The 15,496-nt window shown below is 43.0% G+C and overlaps 1 protein-coding gene across 2 annotated transcripts in view; it reads right to left on the bottom strand.

Moving 5' to 3' along the window:
- Window positions 1-754: 754 nt before the first annotated feature.
- The window catches only part of PELI2 (pellino E3 ubiquitin protein ligase family member 2), a 53,054-nt gene continuing 38,312 nt past the window's right edge, over window positions 755-15,496 (bottom strand). For both annotated transcript variants that reach the window (XM_015865877.3, XM_085549639.1), the window contains exons 3-6: window positions 13,737-13,838; window positions 8,756-8,953; window positions 8,178-8,366; window positions 755-6,069 (exon numbers count right to left, since the gene is read on the bottom strand). In XM_015865877.3, the coding sequence (XP_015721363.2) occupies window positions 5,503-6,069; window positions 8,178-8,366; window positions 8,756-8,953; window positions 13,737-13,838 (1,056 nt within the window). In that variant the 3' untranslated portion in view covers window positions 755-5,502. The remainder of the gene's footprint in view (window positions 6,070-8,177; window positions 8,367-8,755; window positions 8,954-13,736; window positions 13,839-15,496) is intronic.

The following is a 15,496-nucleotide window of genomic DNA, read 5'->3' on the forward strand; positions in this document are numbered from 1 at the left end:
CCAGTCTTCTATCCAAGCCACAAATTCTGTCCAAACAAAAGCAAAACAACAAAAGGAAACAAGAAAAAACATGGATGCTCACGCAGCTGCAGTGGAGGTCAAGGTCCTGTATTCCCAATGAGACAGGACGACGTGCACAGGAGAGCAGAGCAGCAGCTTCCCAGAGCTCACAGCCACAGAGCTCCTTTCTGCTGCTCAGTGTTCCCTCATCCCAAGCCTGTATTCAGACACGAGTTACATCTTTAAAAGAATAAAGAAGAATCGGGCTCAGACAACTCCGACACCTCTGTCAAACTCCTGTCTGCCTTGTTATTACATGAAAGAGATTGCTTAAGTTCCTCCTAAAAATATGCATCTATGCCTTGAAAGGGAAAGAAAAGGGAGACATCAGAAGTGCTCTGCAAACCTCTCACAAAGTGCACATTGGTATCCCAAAGCTTTTCCTCTCCTGTTCACCCAAGAGCATCTTCCCAGGCAAGCACATAAGGCTCCCATTTAAAAGGAACCTGATAGCCAGATGGCAGGTCACAGGTAGAGAAGGCTGCTGAGATCCTTATTCTCCTTTATTATGCTCCCATCAGTGTTTTTTCCTCCTTACTGGAAAGAAAAGCAGACCATTCAATTTCAGCTCACTTTAAAGGAACGAAGCTTGTGAGTTCACATCAGCTGCGTACAGACGGGGCTCAAACGCGCAGATGTAAATGAAACAGCGAATTACCACGATGGAAATTAATCTCAGGAGTCACAAAGCACATTATTCCTGGAAATTGCTTTTATTTCGCTATTATGTTAACACCGCGAGAAGGCAGCTGGCATTGAAAACAAACAGCTCCATTTCAAAACCAGGGGTGTCAATCAACTGGAATTTCAGGGCAACTCACACCTGAATCCACTTGGTACCTCCAATGCTTAAGGATCCTCGGAGGTGTGAGCTTTTGTTTGCTGAGGAAAGGAGGGAAGGGGGATAAGAGAGAAGTGGTGGCATTCTGAACGTTCATACGGCAATGCAAATCCCAGGCAAGCTCTGACAATCGATCAGCAGGGGAAAAATAAACTGGAGGAGTCGATGAGAATATTGAGATAACATTTTAATCTTTTCTTTTTGTTTTATGAAGGTTTTCCTCCCCTCTTCTTCTCCCCACCCCGCCCCATAAAATGGCTTGTACTTCCACGGGTACAACAGCAAAGAAATCAGTTCATTTCACACAGTGTAGAAAAGACCAGCTTTACAAACACACCAAGTCTACGAGCTGCTAACGCTGCTGGAAGGTGACCATTTCACCATCACACTGTGGCTGAGGCTGTTCCTATGGCTATGAGGCAGCAATAGAGGCTCTTTGCAGCGTGTTTGATCCCACACAGCCCATCCTTAAGCACCGCGATGGAAACAGAATGGACTTCAACACCAAAGTGCCCTGATGCAGTCAGTGGGACCCGGTTTACACGCTACAACTTCTCAGCCCAGCAACTACCCCACGGCACCAAAAACCTGCCCCATCTTCTAAGCTCATCTCATCCTTTTAATTCACCGAGTATGAAGGTTGTGAAGAGTGCTCATGGAATATAAGTACTGAGAAAGAAAATAATCAAAAGACGTTTGTAACTTCACTTTGTTTTCCTTGAAGAGAAGCAAGCCTAACGGCATCTAAGTTCTCTTCCTTGCCTTCCTTTCAAGCTGCATTTACTGATTTACCTGCAACTAGGCAGGTAAGGAGAGAAAGAAAGGAAACAGGAATTCACCAGAGGCTGAAAACTGAGTAAATGATGAGGAAGGAAGGAAGGATCCTCAGTCAGAATACTGCAAGAGTTGGGCTGCCCACATCTACCCAGCCCCAACACCCAACAGACCTCTCAGCTCCTTGGGTTAATGGCTCTACCTGCCCATCCTGTGGGAGCCACCCATCCACATCCAGTGCAGAATATCAGCAGAAATTGTGGTTAAAACGAGACTTACCATTCCCTGCAGAACGATCTTTGACAGAAAGGGACAAGCACAGCTCCTTTCAAAATCGAGTCAAGCCATGTCAGCTTTCCTAGCACATTAAAAATGCTTTTCAATGACCATCAGTTACAACGATGGCCAGACCGCTACCAATGGATCTCTCAGCCCAGAAAAATGAACCAGATGCACAGAGACTTAACTAGATGCTTCCAGAAACAGAACAGCAGGAAAACGAGTGAGCAGCAGAGGGGGAGCTACCGCAACCCCAGCCAAGAGCTTATTTCAGAATGTACAAAGAGTTAATAAGAGTAAATCCTGGTCAGAGGGAGTTGCAGTTCTTTATGGGACTCTCAGCTGTTCAGGGCAGCCCCATCCCAGTACCTCCATGCTTTGGGTGGCATGAACCAGGTCCGAAAGCAGAACAGTTACAGTCACAGCTCCTGGCACAGCAGTTCATGGAAGCAGCTTTCGTCTCCTTTCAGCCCCATTCCCATCCTCCCATAGAAACACAACCCTCCTTTAATTGCTATGCCAGTACAGTACTACTACTGTACCAGAGGCACAAAGTGACCACGCTTGGAAAATAAAAAAAACCTTGATTAAAATGCAGCATCGTGCTGACTCTTTTGTACAAGTTGGACCACGGTTCATGAAAGAACAACATTCGCTACTGAGCTGCCTATTGAGACTTCAGCACTCTACCACGAAGCTGCCAGGAAAAAGAGAAGTGTTACAGCTCCAGCATGCGTGGATATGACAGACTTTTCCCTGTTTTAAAGATCAGACTAGAAAAAATACTTTTAAGTTATGCAGTCAAAGCTGTTTCTGAAGCATTCAAATCGAGTCAACAGTTAACAGGTTAAAAAAGAAGACTTTGCAGAATGTGCTGCCAGTGCTTGAAATGGTATCACAGAATCACAGAATTGTAGGGTATGCAAGAAACTCAACGCTGGGATCGTGAAATGAGCTCTCAAAAACAAAGTATGAGCGTGGTTCTCAAGTTCAGTCTCTCCAAACAGGGTCGGTCCTGCTTGTCTTGAAACTACTGCTTCCAGTTGAATTAGAATGGGGAGGTGTGTGGTTATTGAGAGGAGAAATGGGATGAGAAACTGAGCCACCCCAGGCTGATGGAGCTGCTGCACATGGAAACCAAGACTTCTGCCCCCCCAGCAAACATAAACACACAGATCACAGCCAGAATTCAACAGTAAGCATGTCCTGAAAGCGTGTTCTCATCGCATCTCTCATGAGAAACAAAGTGAAGTATTTCCGAGTCCAATAGGAACGAGGTGGAGGTGAGTCTGCCTCTCACAGATGAGGTATATGCTGAACAGAAATCATGCTGCGCTATGCGTATGGAACCTGAGGAACTTGTATTGAATAGAAAGAGGGAAGAGGCACCTTCACATTTATGACACAAACCAGAAGGAGGAACTGAAGGCCAAAGGCGTTTCTTCCCCATCTGGTTGGATGGCCATCCTTGATGAAGATCAGCCACAAGGTTGTCTGGTGGGATTAAGGACTCAGCACACGGAATCACAAGAGGATCTCATTGAGAAGGCACTAGGAAGAAGCGTATCGTTTTCTGTTAACAAGATGCATCCTATTTCCAGTCACTGAGCGGGACAAACGTGTACAGTTTGATTGTGTAGAGAAAATGCTACGGAGCCAAAACGTTAAAAAAAAAACAGCAAAAAAAAAAGCAGTAAAAAGTAAAGCTGTTTTCAAATGATTAAAATGCTGAACATTTATACAGCAAAATGACACTAAAACCAGCAGCAGACAAAGCACGTCCCACCACCACCACTGGTAAGGGACATGTTGAATGTTTATAAGGTTAACTATAAAATAATTTTACAACCAAAATATGAACAGGCCAATTCAAGTATATATATATATATATACAGAATATATTAAAATCATATAAATTATCTATTTATACAAAGGGCGCAAATATAGCAAAAAAAGCTACAGTTGATTAAACAGAACTGAGTTTGAACCTGGAGATGCTGTTATTTTCTCCCTTGTTTCTCTTTATAGACTGGATAGATTGATACCTCAGATACCAAGAACACAGAAAGCAAAAGGCAGGAACCAAATCAGAGGTCTCACTCTGCATGAAGTGACACTAACGGTGGGCAGGGTACAACTCATATGCAATTCTGATTTAATTATCTCTGTAGTAAATATTTATCAGCTCCCTTAAGAAGTCGGGGATTCCAAGCCATCCACTTCAGATGTACCACCCTAATACGTGGGTTTGATTACATCTGAATGCTGTTTGATTTGCAAACGTTTAAAAAGAAGAAGATACGAACACGTCTCAATCTGCATAAAGAGGTGAGGGATGGCAGCCAGTTGGAAACTGAACAGAAATACTCAGCTGAACTAGAAAGGACGCTCCCCTCCTCGCAGCATTTTGGCTACTAAGTGAGCTCAAATGAATTGTTTTTAACCTTTGTTTTCGTATTATTTCAAACCATAACAGTGTAGAACCACAATCCATTGAAGCACTTAAAGTAAGTCCCATCTATGGGATTATACCTATATATAAAGTGCTTCCCTGAAGCCAGGTCTATGTAAATAGGTTCTGTATCAATTGCACCTGAGCCTTCTTTCTGTTTTGTTGTAGCACTACATCCCTTTCTTGGATTCAATTTTTCAAGGCTTGCTACATCTCAACCCAATGGTTCTGGGCACGCGAGGCGCAGTTAGGGCAAGCTAAACTAAGCAGAAATAAAGAGATCAGACTACATGTACACAGAATGCTGGCTTAAAACCAGATGTATGTATGTAGAAAAGAGGTTTCACCATATGCAAGTTAAACGGGGTAGCAATAACAAAACAAAACCCAGCCATACACTACACATAATGAGCAGTGGACATGTATTACACTGAAAAGAAATCAATGCAAACAGGATTTCCTCAGTTTCAAGTAATCCTTGATGCCTTGTTGGCCAGCTGTGTTATGCCATAATAAATATTTTAATTACATTTATACTCTACAATTTAGGCAGCTAATTTTTCTCTTACGTCTCCAATTATCTCTAGTGAACATTCACCTATGGCTGTCCACACATTCTGCTTTAGCTCCTTGAGAAACGATTCAAGTTAAATTACACTGCAAATTAAAGACAGTTACATTCTGTGTGTTCCTTCTAGGTTTGAAAAATAGGTTTTAAAGGCTTGTCAAAGTTTAGAAGAAAAACCTTTCCATTAAAAAATCTTAGCTTAAAAAAATCATTAAGACATCTGTTGTTTTTTTTTCTTCTGATCCAGGGTACTAATAAAAAGAATACAAATATACTACAATTTGACCAAGAAGACTTTGTGAATACGCTGCTTTTGAGCATGCAACCCCACTGATATCTGCTGAGTTCCAGGTATCAATGTATCCCACTCCACCACAGTTCCTCACCGTTTCCTTTGTCAGTTCCCCATCCCCAACCTACCACCCTATTAATAACGTTATAAAAAAAGGTAAAATCTATAGAGTTAGTGGCAAAATTTTCACAGTAAGTCGTTAAACAAAACATTATCGTGGTCACCGCCAAGTGATATCAGTCAATTGGACCCTGAAAAATAAGCTTGACGCAGTTGTGTTCCCCAGACAGTTGTGTTGCACAAAAAGGGCAGGCAGCATGAAATGCATGAGTACCGTGAGGCAGAGGGATCTGAGACCAGTACTTTGCAGACTTCTCAGAGCACACGTGTCCGCAAGGGGTGAAAGCGTGAGTTGGAGGACCAGCATCCACGTAAAATCCTGCTTCGCAGCCAAGCCAGAGAGGCACATAGGGGCCAATGGTTCTGCACATCGGACATTCCCTCTCGTTAGCTTCTGTGTCACTGCGATGTCCCCAGTTGTGATAGCCGTGAACGTGACCACAGCTGAGGTATGCCCAGGGCTGCTTCTCTTCCACCACATCTTTACGGTTGATACTGGGAAACGCCAAAGTGTTTAACCCGACGGGACACTGAGGTCTGGCGGCGTTGATCTCCTGTCGCAGAGCTTCGATGTGTTTCTGAGTCGGGGTGTGAAACAGTCCGTCTGCTGTTCTCCACAGAAGGGTGGCTCCACACAGGTCGATGAGGGAGCCGTCTTGTAGGACGTTGGTCTCGTTTTCTACCTAGTGGTGGAACACAAAGATCATGGAATCACCATAGAATTATCACCACAGAATGGCTTGGGTTGGAAGGGACCTCAAGGATCATGAAGCTCCAACCCCCCACCACAGGCAGGGCCACCAACCTTCACATTGATACCAGCCCAGGCTGCCCAGGGCCCCATCCAACCTGGCCTTGAACAGCTCCAGGGATGGACGGGGCATCCACACATGATAACCAAGACTAGTGGTCAGGCCTGAGATGCCACTTACACAGCTAACTCTGTCTATAAATACACCCTCTATCTCAAGAAATACTTTCCCAAGCATGCCAAATAACTGTCTTGTTATTTTGTTATGGTCCTTCATTGGTCTGAATTCATCTCTCATCTCTTCCATATTTAAGATTATAGTAAGCACAGCTCATTTTCATCCTGCTCTTGTAGATGAGATCTTAAATTGGCAACTCTTACATGCTATGGGGATACTAGTTACCATGCACTTTTCCTTCCTGTAATTCTTTGTGAAGGTATCGCACTAACTTCTTCATGCCTTATTAACAGAAAAAGGCTCTTCTGCAGACATACTATGGGTAAGTGACAAATGCAACACCAGCTGCATGCACAGGTACATTCAAAGGTATTATCACAGAGTGAATTACAAGTCACATTTCTCAAGTGACAAGTTCTGCAACCAAAGCCACACAAGCATCAGCTTCATAGCAATGAATCCTCCCCCATACTCCAAACTAATTCGCCCTCTATTCAATGAGGTGTTCCATGTAAATACAGCCCCAATAAGCACTGCCTAAGGGTTTCTCTTATCTGAATGAAAGCAGGTAATCATGATACATTTTCAAGGGATTATGCTAAACACATTGTACTTCGGTGAAATATTCTAATTTATTTTAATTTCCAAAGTATATAGGCCACTGCTCCCAGTTTTGTTGTGAAGAATATACATTAAATGAAATTAGGAGAGGCAGCATACCTCCTGCCCAGGTTTGTACATTGACAATGACTAGAAAATGCCACTAAGACAAAATAAATCCCCTGGACATTAAGTAGGTCACATGAAGTCATCACACCGGCCAAAGAATTCCATGAATGACAAGCAATTTGGCATTCACATTTTAATCCAGTTTAAATTCAGATTAACTGTGTATCATCCTTGCATAAAGCACTGAAATGGTACGATAGAGACTACAGATAAAAAGTCACCATCCTAAAGTACCAGCAGCAGGAAAAAATAAATAAAACACAAAAAACTCAGTGGTTCAAATAGAGAATCCTTGACTGAATGCACTTCAGATAATGCCTTCACCCTCACATGCAATATGTTCAATTCATTGTACACTGCATTTGGTTTTATGAACCAAATCAACTATGTTGGCCTGCCATTATTACAGTGGCGAAACAATTTATGTCTTCTGGACTTCCAGTAGTTTGTTCTGCATTCATTTTCCAAACGCAATGAGGAAGTCAGTTTTCAGCAAAGAAAATAGCAAAACTGGGTAAGTCAGTTCAGCATGAGCAAATGGGATACCTCTAACACTATTAAACTAATGAGAACTAGAGGCAGCAGCACAAAAGCAGCTTTGCACCAAGGAGAGAGGGATGAAAATCCTCTCCCCCTGTTCTCAGTGCTTAAAGCCAAGCAGATGGATGATGAATTTAACACAGGCACAGGTTGGCAGCTGAAGCCTTCCACTGTTGGTAAAGGCGAAGCTATCCTGCTCCATAGGAGAATACAGGAATATACTTAGCAGGGCTCCTTTTATCTTCCTAGTAGCAGGTAAATCAAACAGAAGCAGCACTATTCAAACTTGTTTTGCATACAAGCAGACTCTTTCAAGGTTCTAAGTGCACAGGGAGCTGTCTTTTGCAATACAAACTTCCAGATCTTCCCATGTCTCAGAAGGACATTTAAGAGGTGAAGATTCAAGAGCAAAGTTTGTTTAGCTTTTACACTCGGTGCTGTTTCAGTTGGAAAGAAGTGACATTAGGAGAAAACTAAAGAGAATTCTGTATGAGTAGAAACAGAACAGCAACAAGAATGTACTGTATTACACATGTACTTCAATGCTATTGGTACCCTCTACCCTCGCTTTGGTTTAATAACTTTCCACTTACCAGTTTCCCTCTTTGCTGAGCAGATCTGGTTTCCCGGAGGGTGTATACATCCCCACAGACAGAGATCTCACGCCAAACTCCAGGTTTAGACTCCTCAGTGAACCCTCCTTTCGGATGCATGACCAACACCCCGTTGGTCGTTAACCCATCCATGTGGCCATCGGGATTTTTCCATTTTGCTGCTTTTTCCTGCATGTGACAACCACCCCCAGAAAGAAAGTTTGCCTGTAAGTTTACAGATTGAAGTTGGCAGATGAATTCCTTTGTCTTCGGCACCCAAAGCCACAACAGCAGCTTATTCCCAGTGAGCGTAACAGGAAAACCCAAAGAAAAACTCTTAACAGCCATTGCAATAGACCTTCATCAATAAAGACAATTATCACCAAGAGTTCATGGTAATAAACTTGGCACATAAAACTACAGTTACTTCTTAATACTGTGGCTGGTACACTTCAGTAATAGAAGTCTAACGACAGGACAAGTTATCAACTAATAACAAGAGAATCTGAGGGCTTGAAAATAAAAGAGGCCAAAAATTGAGTTTGCTTGTATGTGATGTAATTAGTAGTGGTACTTACACCGAGAAATATGTTTTTAGAAGAGTCAAATCCAGCTGCAAATATCCTTGCTGTATATGGCGGGCTCCTGTCACAAACAATCCTGCATGCAAAGCGGGATATGGTGCTCTGTGTAATCTGAGTTTCGTCGTTGTTTTGACTCCCAGAAATAGTATCTGTCACTACAAAGTCTATGGGGCTTTCTGTTGACCTCCCGACCTGCAAAAGGTAGTAAGATAATGGTATAGTTAGAGAGAATCATGGGAACATCACCTATTGAGGGCACAATTTTGACAAGTCAATATTGATGACATCAATAACCTACTGTCTACTGAATTTCTGGACCACAGAATCATAGAATGGCCTGGGTTGCAAAGGGCCACAATGTTCATCCAGCTCCAACCCCCTGCTGTGTGCAGGGTCACCAACCAGCAGCCCAGGCTGCCCAGAGCCACATCCAGCCTGGCCTTGAATGCCTGCAGGGATGGGGCATCCACAGCCTCCTTGGGCAACCTGTTCCAGTCTGATGGAACACATTGGGTGGCAAGATCCAATTAGGTGCTAACACATTTTCCCACTGGTCCTAGGCACAAACATGCAGCTAATGCAGCAAGACAGCTTATGTATGTTTGTCCATCACAGCTCCCACAAATTGTTTGATGGCACATCATCAACAGCATGAAGGGATTATCAGGGTTTAGTTGTAAAACTGGGAGCACCTGTGCAGTGCAAAACAAGACAGCAGGAACTAAACTTGTGGTTGGACTTGATGGCCTTTAAGGGCTTTTCCAACTAGAGCAATTCTATGATTCCATGAATTGCAATCTCAGTGCCCAAAAAGTTGCACCCAACTTAACTTTTTGCTCTACAAAGGCAACTAATGGAGCACACATCTTCTCCCATCATGAATATTAAGACCACTGTGAGTCAAATTCAGTGTATTGGCCTAAAACAGTAAAGAAAAGTTATCCAAGAGTTAAGAAAAGTGATTTGTTTGATATGTAAGCCTTGTCACAACTGAATGATAGGAACAGTGCAGGATCTGTCCCACGCTCCTGTTCTACCTGCAGTTCTGCTTTGCAGTGCTACTCTTGAATGCAAGCTGGAAGTCGCGTCTCTAGGAACACATCCAATTCTTTCCTCTGTATCACAGCTTGAAGTAAAAAAATATGATGAGCTTGTCACAGAAAAACCACCAGGGAAATACTAACAGAGACCTCATCAAAAACATGCACTTCAAATTTTTCAGTGAGAGTAACACAATTGCCAGAATACCCAATAGATAGAGTTTAGAAAACCACTTAATGTAGGAAATTCTGATTTATGAAACTTGACAGGTTCAATCTAATAAACTGTAAAGCTGTTTTCTACAATATTACCCCAACAGGCTCCTATTTGCCACCCAATGCAGCTCCTGCTAAGAGTCAGCACTGACCAGCAGCGGGAAGCTTACTCATAACTTTGGACTCTAATCCATATGCAAAGTTCTCTTAAAGGGTAATCAATAACAGAGTTATTTAAGTTGCTCTTAACAAGCTCCTGCCTGCTGCAGTCTCCCCAGCAGATCACTCAAAGCTTTAAGATGCAACCAGAAAATCCTGGCTTATTCTCCTGTAAAAGCCGCAAGCGTTCGTGCCTAGTCTTCCTCATCTGTCCACACAAAATCCATATACATCCAGATATAAGCATGAAAATACATACACCCCCATCCTGCATTTTTAAAGAGCTGAGATTAAAGTAAATGTTGAGTAACAAAGTGAGGCTGCATTTCAGGACTCTGACCGGTGACATCCTTTCACCCAACTGCTTCCAACACCACGCTATGAATCCTGCAATTGATGTACCAGACTTGTTGTCTGCACTACAGGTTGCTGTTAAGAGCTGTTAGAGCCAGGCCATCAGTCAACTTGCTACTGCCTACTGTCAGTCAAGCAGTGTTATCAAAAAGCCCTCACTCCTGAGACAAGGCAAACCCAGACAGCCTGCCAGCATACAATGCAACCGCTGTATATTCTTCAACTCAACAGAACTCTGCTGTGATGATAGGGAGAAGCAGACCATGCATTTTACGTTGTCTTCAAGACAAATCCGATATTCATATGCAATATACCTGCTTCCTATATGGACTTGCAGTTATTTAGGCTGCTGGCTGCACACTGTGACCCTTCTAGTGGTACCAATTGATCCACTCTTGTCCAAATAGACCATAAAGGAGCAGGTTCTACTCCAACTTGATGCATCACTGCACCAACTCATAACAAGCTTATTTGCAACATACAGGTGATGAAAGGAACAACTTGTCTTTGGGAGACAGAAAATGAAACGTTAGCACATCTATCCTTTTAACCAAGTGAATATGCTTCATCTAGATGTCATTCATACAGAGCTCCACAGTAGCATTTGTGCTCAAAATGCACTACACAATGACATCAAGGAATAAAACATACAACAGAAAAACAAATACAAATGTAACCCGCATGGCTAACATTGTGTGCGTGCACAGGGAACAGGGGCTGGAATATGTGCATGGTGTTATAAAATAGATAATTAATAGGTTATACACAGGAACATATGGAAATTTTAAAGCCATTATTGAATGTATCGAGAAATTGCATGGTTTGCCTATGATAGCACGTTTCATCAGGGCCTGAGGAGGGGCCCCAAGCCTTAAGATAAGCCTCTCTCTTGCATTATCCTTTTCTTTCCAGATTCTGTACCCTTACCACTGTTCCACAGGGGTCAGGAAAACCAACTTCAGAAGAAAGCAGCAAACTCACAGAACTGCCTACTCAAGCGATGATTGATCAGCAGTAAAGTTTTATCCTGCAGATCAATAGACACAACTCGGAATTTGCTACTGTGTGTGACAGAGCAGCATAAAACAACCCTCCAGTAGCTGCTCTGACAGCCCACAGCCTAAATCTTGAGAATAATTAAAGCCCAGTGGCTTGCCCAAGTTAACAGAAGCCTCTTCAGCTGCTGTCTGAACACGCCTTGAGCAGCAAAATACTGTCACAATCTAGCAGACTATTTCCTTCCCCATTACATGGTTATCAGACCCCTCAGGCCCCTGTCTGCAGCACACTGAAGGAAGCTACAGGCAGGGGAAACATGAACCAGCACGCAGCACACAAGGTAAAGCTGAGATCGAGTCACAGCATGACAGCCTTCACATCATGGCTGTGCTGAAAAGACTAATTTGAACTACACAGAAGTTGTAACCCTGACACATGAGCTGTTTGAAGGGGCTCCTGGAGGACTGGGATGCTCTACAAACACGAGCCTCATCTCCAACGTTTTGTTAATAAGATGGGATGGGTTGGCTTGTAACAGGTCAAACCAGTCATGTAAGTACAAAGGTACGACAGACAATGGCACGAACCGCAGGCAGCATCTCAGAGGTGAATGAGTAGAGAAGCAAAACCGAGAGCTTTTGTGACATTTCACTTGGCATCTGAGAGCTGATCCGGGCTTGCAGAACGGCAGTGAGATGTGCACTGCAGTGCCAGCTGGTGCAGTAGGTCTCTGGGTCAGTTCAAGCTGTCTCTCTGTGTTACTCCATGCAAGTTCCTGCTCTGCTGAGCATCAGGGGATCCCAACGGGTGCCAGAGAAAACTGCTACGTTAGCAACGCCACTCTACACTGAAACAGACAGTTCGTCTCCAAGATAAAATCCTACTTTAGGTTTGAAGCACCTTTAATTAGCTTCCTTACCCTCCTGCCTTAGACAGGCATCACCTGGACTGTAGTCTGTAGAGCACGGCTTTACTTCAAGCTGCTGGATTTCATTAGTGACAGCTGATCCCTCCAGCTAATTCTTTACTGACATCCCTCCCTAAAGTAAAAACTGCAGCTACCACTATACTGTACAATCAAGGGAAAAGCTCTCTATACAATACAACAAAAAACACCCTGCTGTTCTGCTACTCTGCACTAGCATGAAGAATTCTTTCACTTATGTTACTGTACACAAGGAGTAGAAAAACTCCAGCTTTAATAAACAGCTTTCCATGATGACTGAAATATACAGATACTTTGCTGCAGCTACTCCAAGCTCAGAAGCCACAACGCAGAGATAAACATCAACCAGAAACTCAAAAGCATGGGTTCTATTTTCCTTCTGCCAAAGCTCTTCAGTTCACCCCAAGCAATCATTTCTTAATCAAGCAGCAGCACATGGATAACACTTTCTTTTCTCTGTCTCTTCTTGGACTGAATCAGTCCCAAGAAACACTGGGAAAACATTACATAGAGTGAAGAACAGAAGCCCCACGAGGTAAGAAACCTTTTCATCTTGACAGAGCCGTTTCCTCTTCTGTCAACAGCACTCAGTTGCTGACCCTTCTGAATTTGAAGTGCTCAATGAGCAGGGATAACAAACCCTAATTACAGAGGTCACTGACGAGACAGACCCAATTAGTTTAGATTAGAAAAGGTTGTGCATCTTGGGTTTTCCTCCAAGCTTGAAGTTTCCACTGAAATAAGCATCACACAATAGCTAGCTTAGCTTACCAGAATATCAGGTGAAGGAGAAAAACAAACATACATATGTGGGTAAGTGAAAACACCCTGGATGTTAAGGTACATAGCTCAGAGAAACTTAGCACAGGTCCCTTCCCTTCTTTCTTTCTTTCTCCCATGTTCTGCTCTCATCCGCTTCCTTTTACTGCAGTTACTCGATGAACTGGAAGTTGGCGTGGGCAGGAGGGCACATGATTTCTGCTTATTCATGAATTCAAACAAACTGCTCATTCCTTTCTGGTAACATTTGTACAATCACCACACTGCCCTTGTAGTAAAAGCAAAGTGCAGTGCCAGCAGTGAGGCAGCACAGATATTAACAGGTGCTTGCAGCGGTCTGAGAAGAACATATTAGAGCAACTGAGTTTGGCCACAAGAATTCCACACCATAGACAAGATGCCCTGAAGAATATAAAGCAGAACTGTGGTCTCACGTATTGCTTTAAAGAAATTGAAAGGAACGAGTTGCATAGATCCTTACCTGAAACATGTCTGTGTCTTTATCATGCGTGTACTCCACTACAACCGTCTGATTTCTGGATAGAGTGTAAGAGATGCTGTGCTGACCTTTACAGCTGATAGCCTGTTGAATTAAAAAAGAAAATAAATTAGATACCGTTTCCACATAAATATCATAATAAAATTCATTTTGCTACATAGAAACCTCTGACCGTGATGATAATTTTACTCCAAGGCTCGGTAAATAAATACAGGATATCTCATTTTAATAGTAAATCACAAGCTGCACTCATTTGCTTCTAGTTTAAAGTACCCATACCTACCATTTTCATGGTTCACACTCCAAGCACGTGGTCTTAACTCAAATGATACCAAGTTCCCAGTCCTCAGAGTAACCCAGCCCCAAATATTGGGCTTTTTGTGTCCTCTAGATCTGTTCTGTTTCTTTAAGCAGGCACACAATTAGATCAATTTCCAATTACAAGTGCCTGGATTTTGGAGGTAGGAGCATCGTTGCAATTGAGCAGACTTACATAAATCATGAGGAAGAGCGTGCACTTTCAGCATGTTTTTCCTCACTCCAGTATTTCTTACTCCCTGCCAAAGGAAACTGATCTCTACAGCTATGAATGCAGCAAAGACAAAACAGTACTTCAGCATTTAAAACATGACTACAAGAGGGCACCTCCTGTTGCACATAGCAGGGGGGCTGAAACAAGATGATCATTGTGGTCCTTTTCAACCCAGGCCATTCTAAGATATGATATAATTTGGCTAAGCCTAAATCCCTATTGAGGATTCCATAAAGCTGGGAAAAGCTGTAGCAGTGCAGCAACAACTTCCACAACAGAATGGAGACATCGCTCCAACACAGGAGTGCTCACAGCTCTGAAAAAGACACCCACAAGCAACACTAAGAAACCCATTTCCCAGCTAAATAAGAGCACAGCTGTCCCAATGGAGAGCTGTAAGATGCAACAGTCTTTTTGGGACCCTCTGAGACTCATACGGCATTTCTGTGTCACTAATGGCTGGTTCTCAGGCTTCAGATTAATACTATTGTGCAATGTCAAAGCATAACTGCACTCAATGTACAATGTCAATGCATCAACAAAAGCTTCAGGACAGAGGAGAGAACACTGAGAAACTGTGTCTGTTGGGAGTACACATAAGTATCAAGCCCATATAACGGCATGTAATTAGGAAAAAGGTAATAACTTACTACTCAGAAACACTCGCAGATACTGAAGCACTGGATTAATAAGTAAATTAAAGCAGATTCCTGCTGAAGGGGTTCACTTTCTAGATGTTCTCTTAAGAGCTTCACTCACTTATGGGGCTCTTTACCTACCAAATCACAGCTGGGCTGGGTAAGCCAAGCAGATACATGTATTCTGCTCTTCTATCTGTCATCGCTCACAGAAGCCCTGAAGTTCCTAATGCTGCAAGTGCTAAACCGATCATTAGGCACATTGCTGAATGTTAGAGGTACCTAAACACAGTGACATGCACACTAAAAGCCTGCTAAGGGTGAGCCAAACTATTGATGCATACATTAAAAAACACTGGCAGCGGGACTTATTTTTTTGCATCCAAGTCTCTGCAGCAACACATTAGAGACTGTTTTACAACATGCTGAAAGCTCTCAGCAGCTTCAACACCTGCTAAAGCTTCAGGCTTAGGTGATAATACCTGGAGGCAAAGGATTGGGCAAGATGACCTCACCGGTCCCTCCCAATCTGCAAGCAAGCTTTTCACACTTGAGAGGTTCTATGACTTCAA

The sequence above is a fragment of the Coturnix japonica genome, chromosome 5 (assembly GCF_054131305.1).
Source record: "Coturnix japonica strain WE chromosome 5, WE-NBRP24, whole genome shotgun sequence".
Taxonomy (NCBI): domain Eukaryota; kingdom Metazoa; phylum Chordata; class Aves; order Galliformes; family Phasianidae; genus Coturnix; species Coturnix japonica.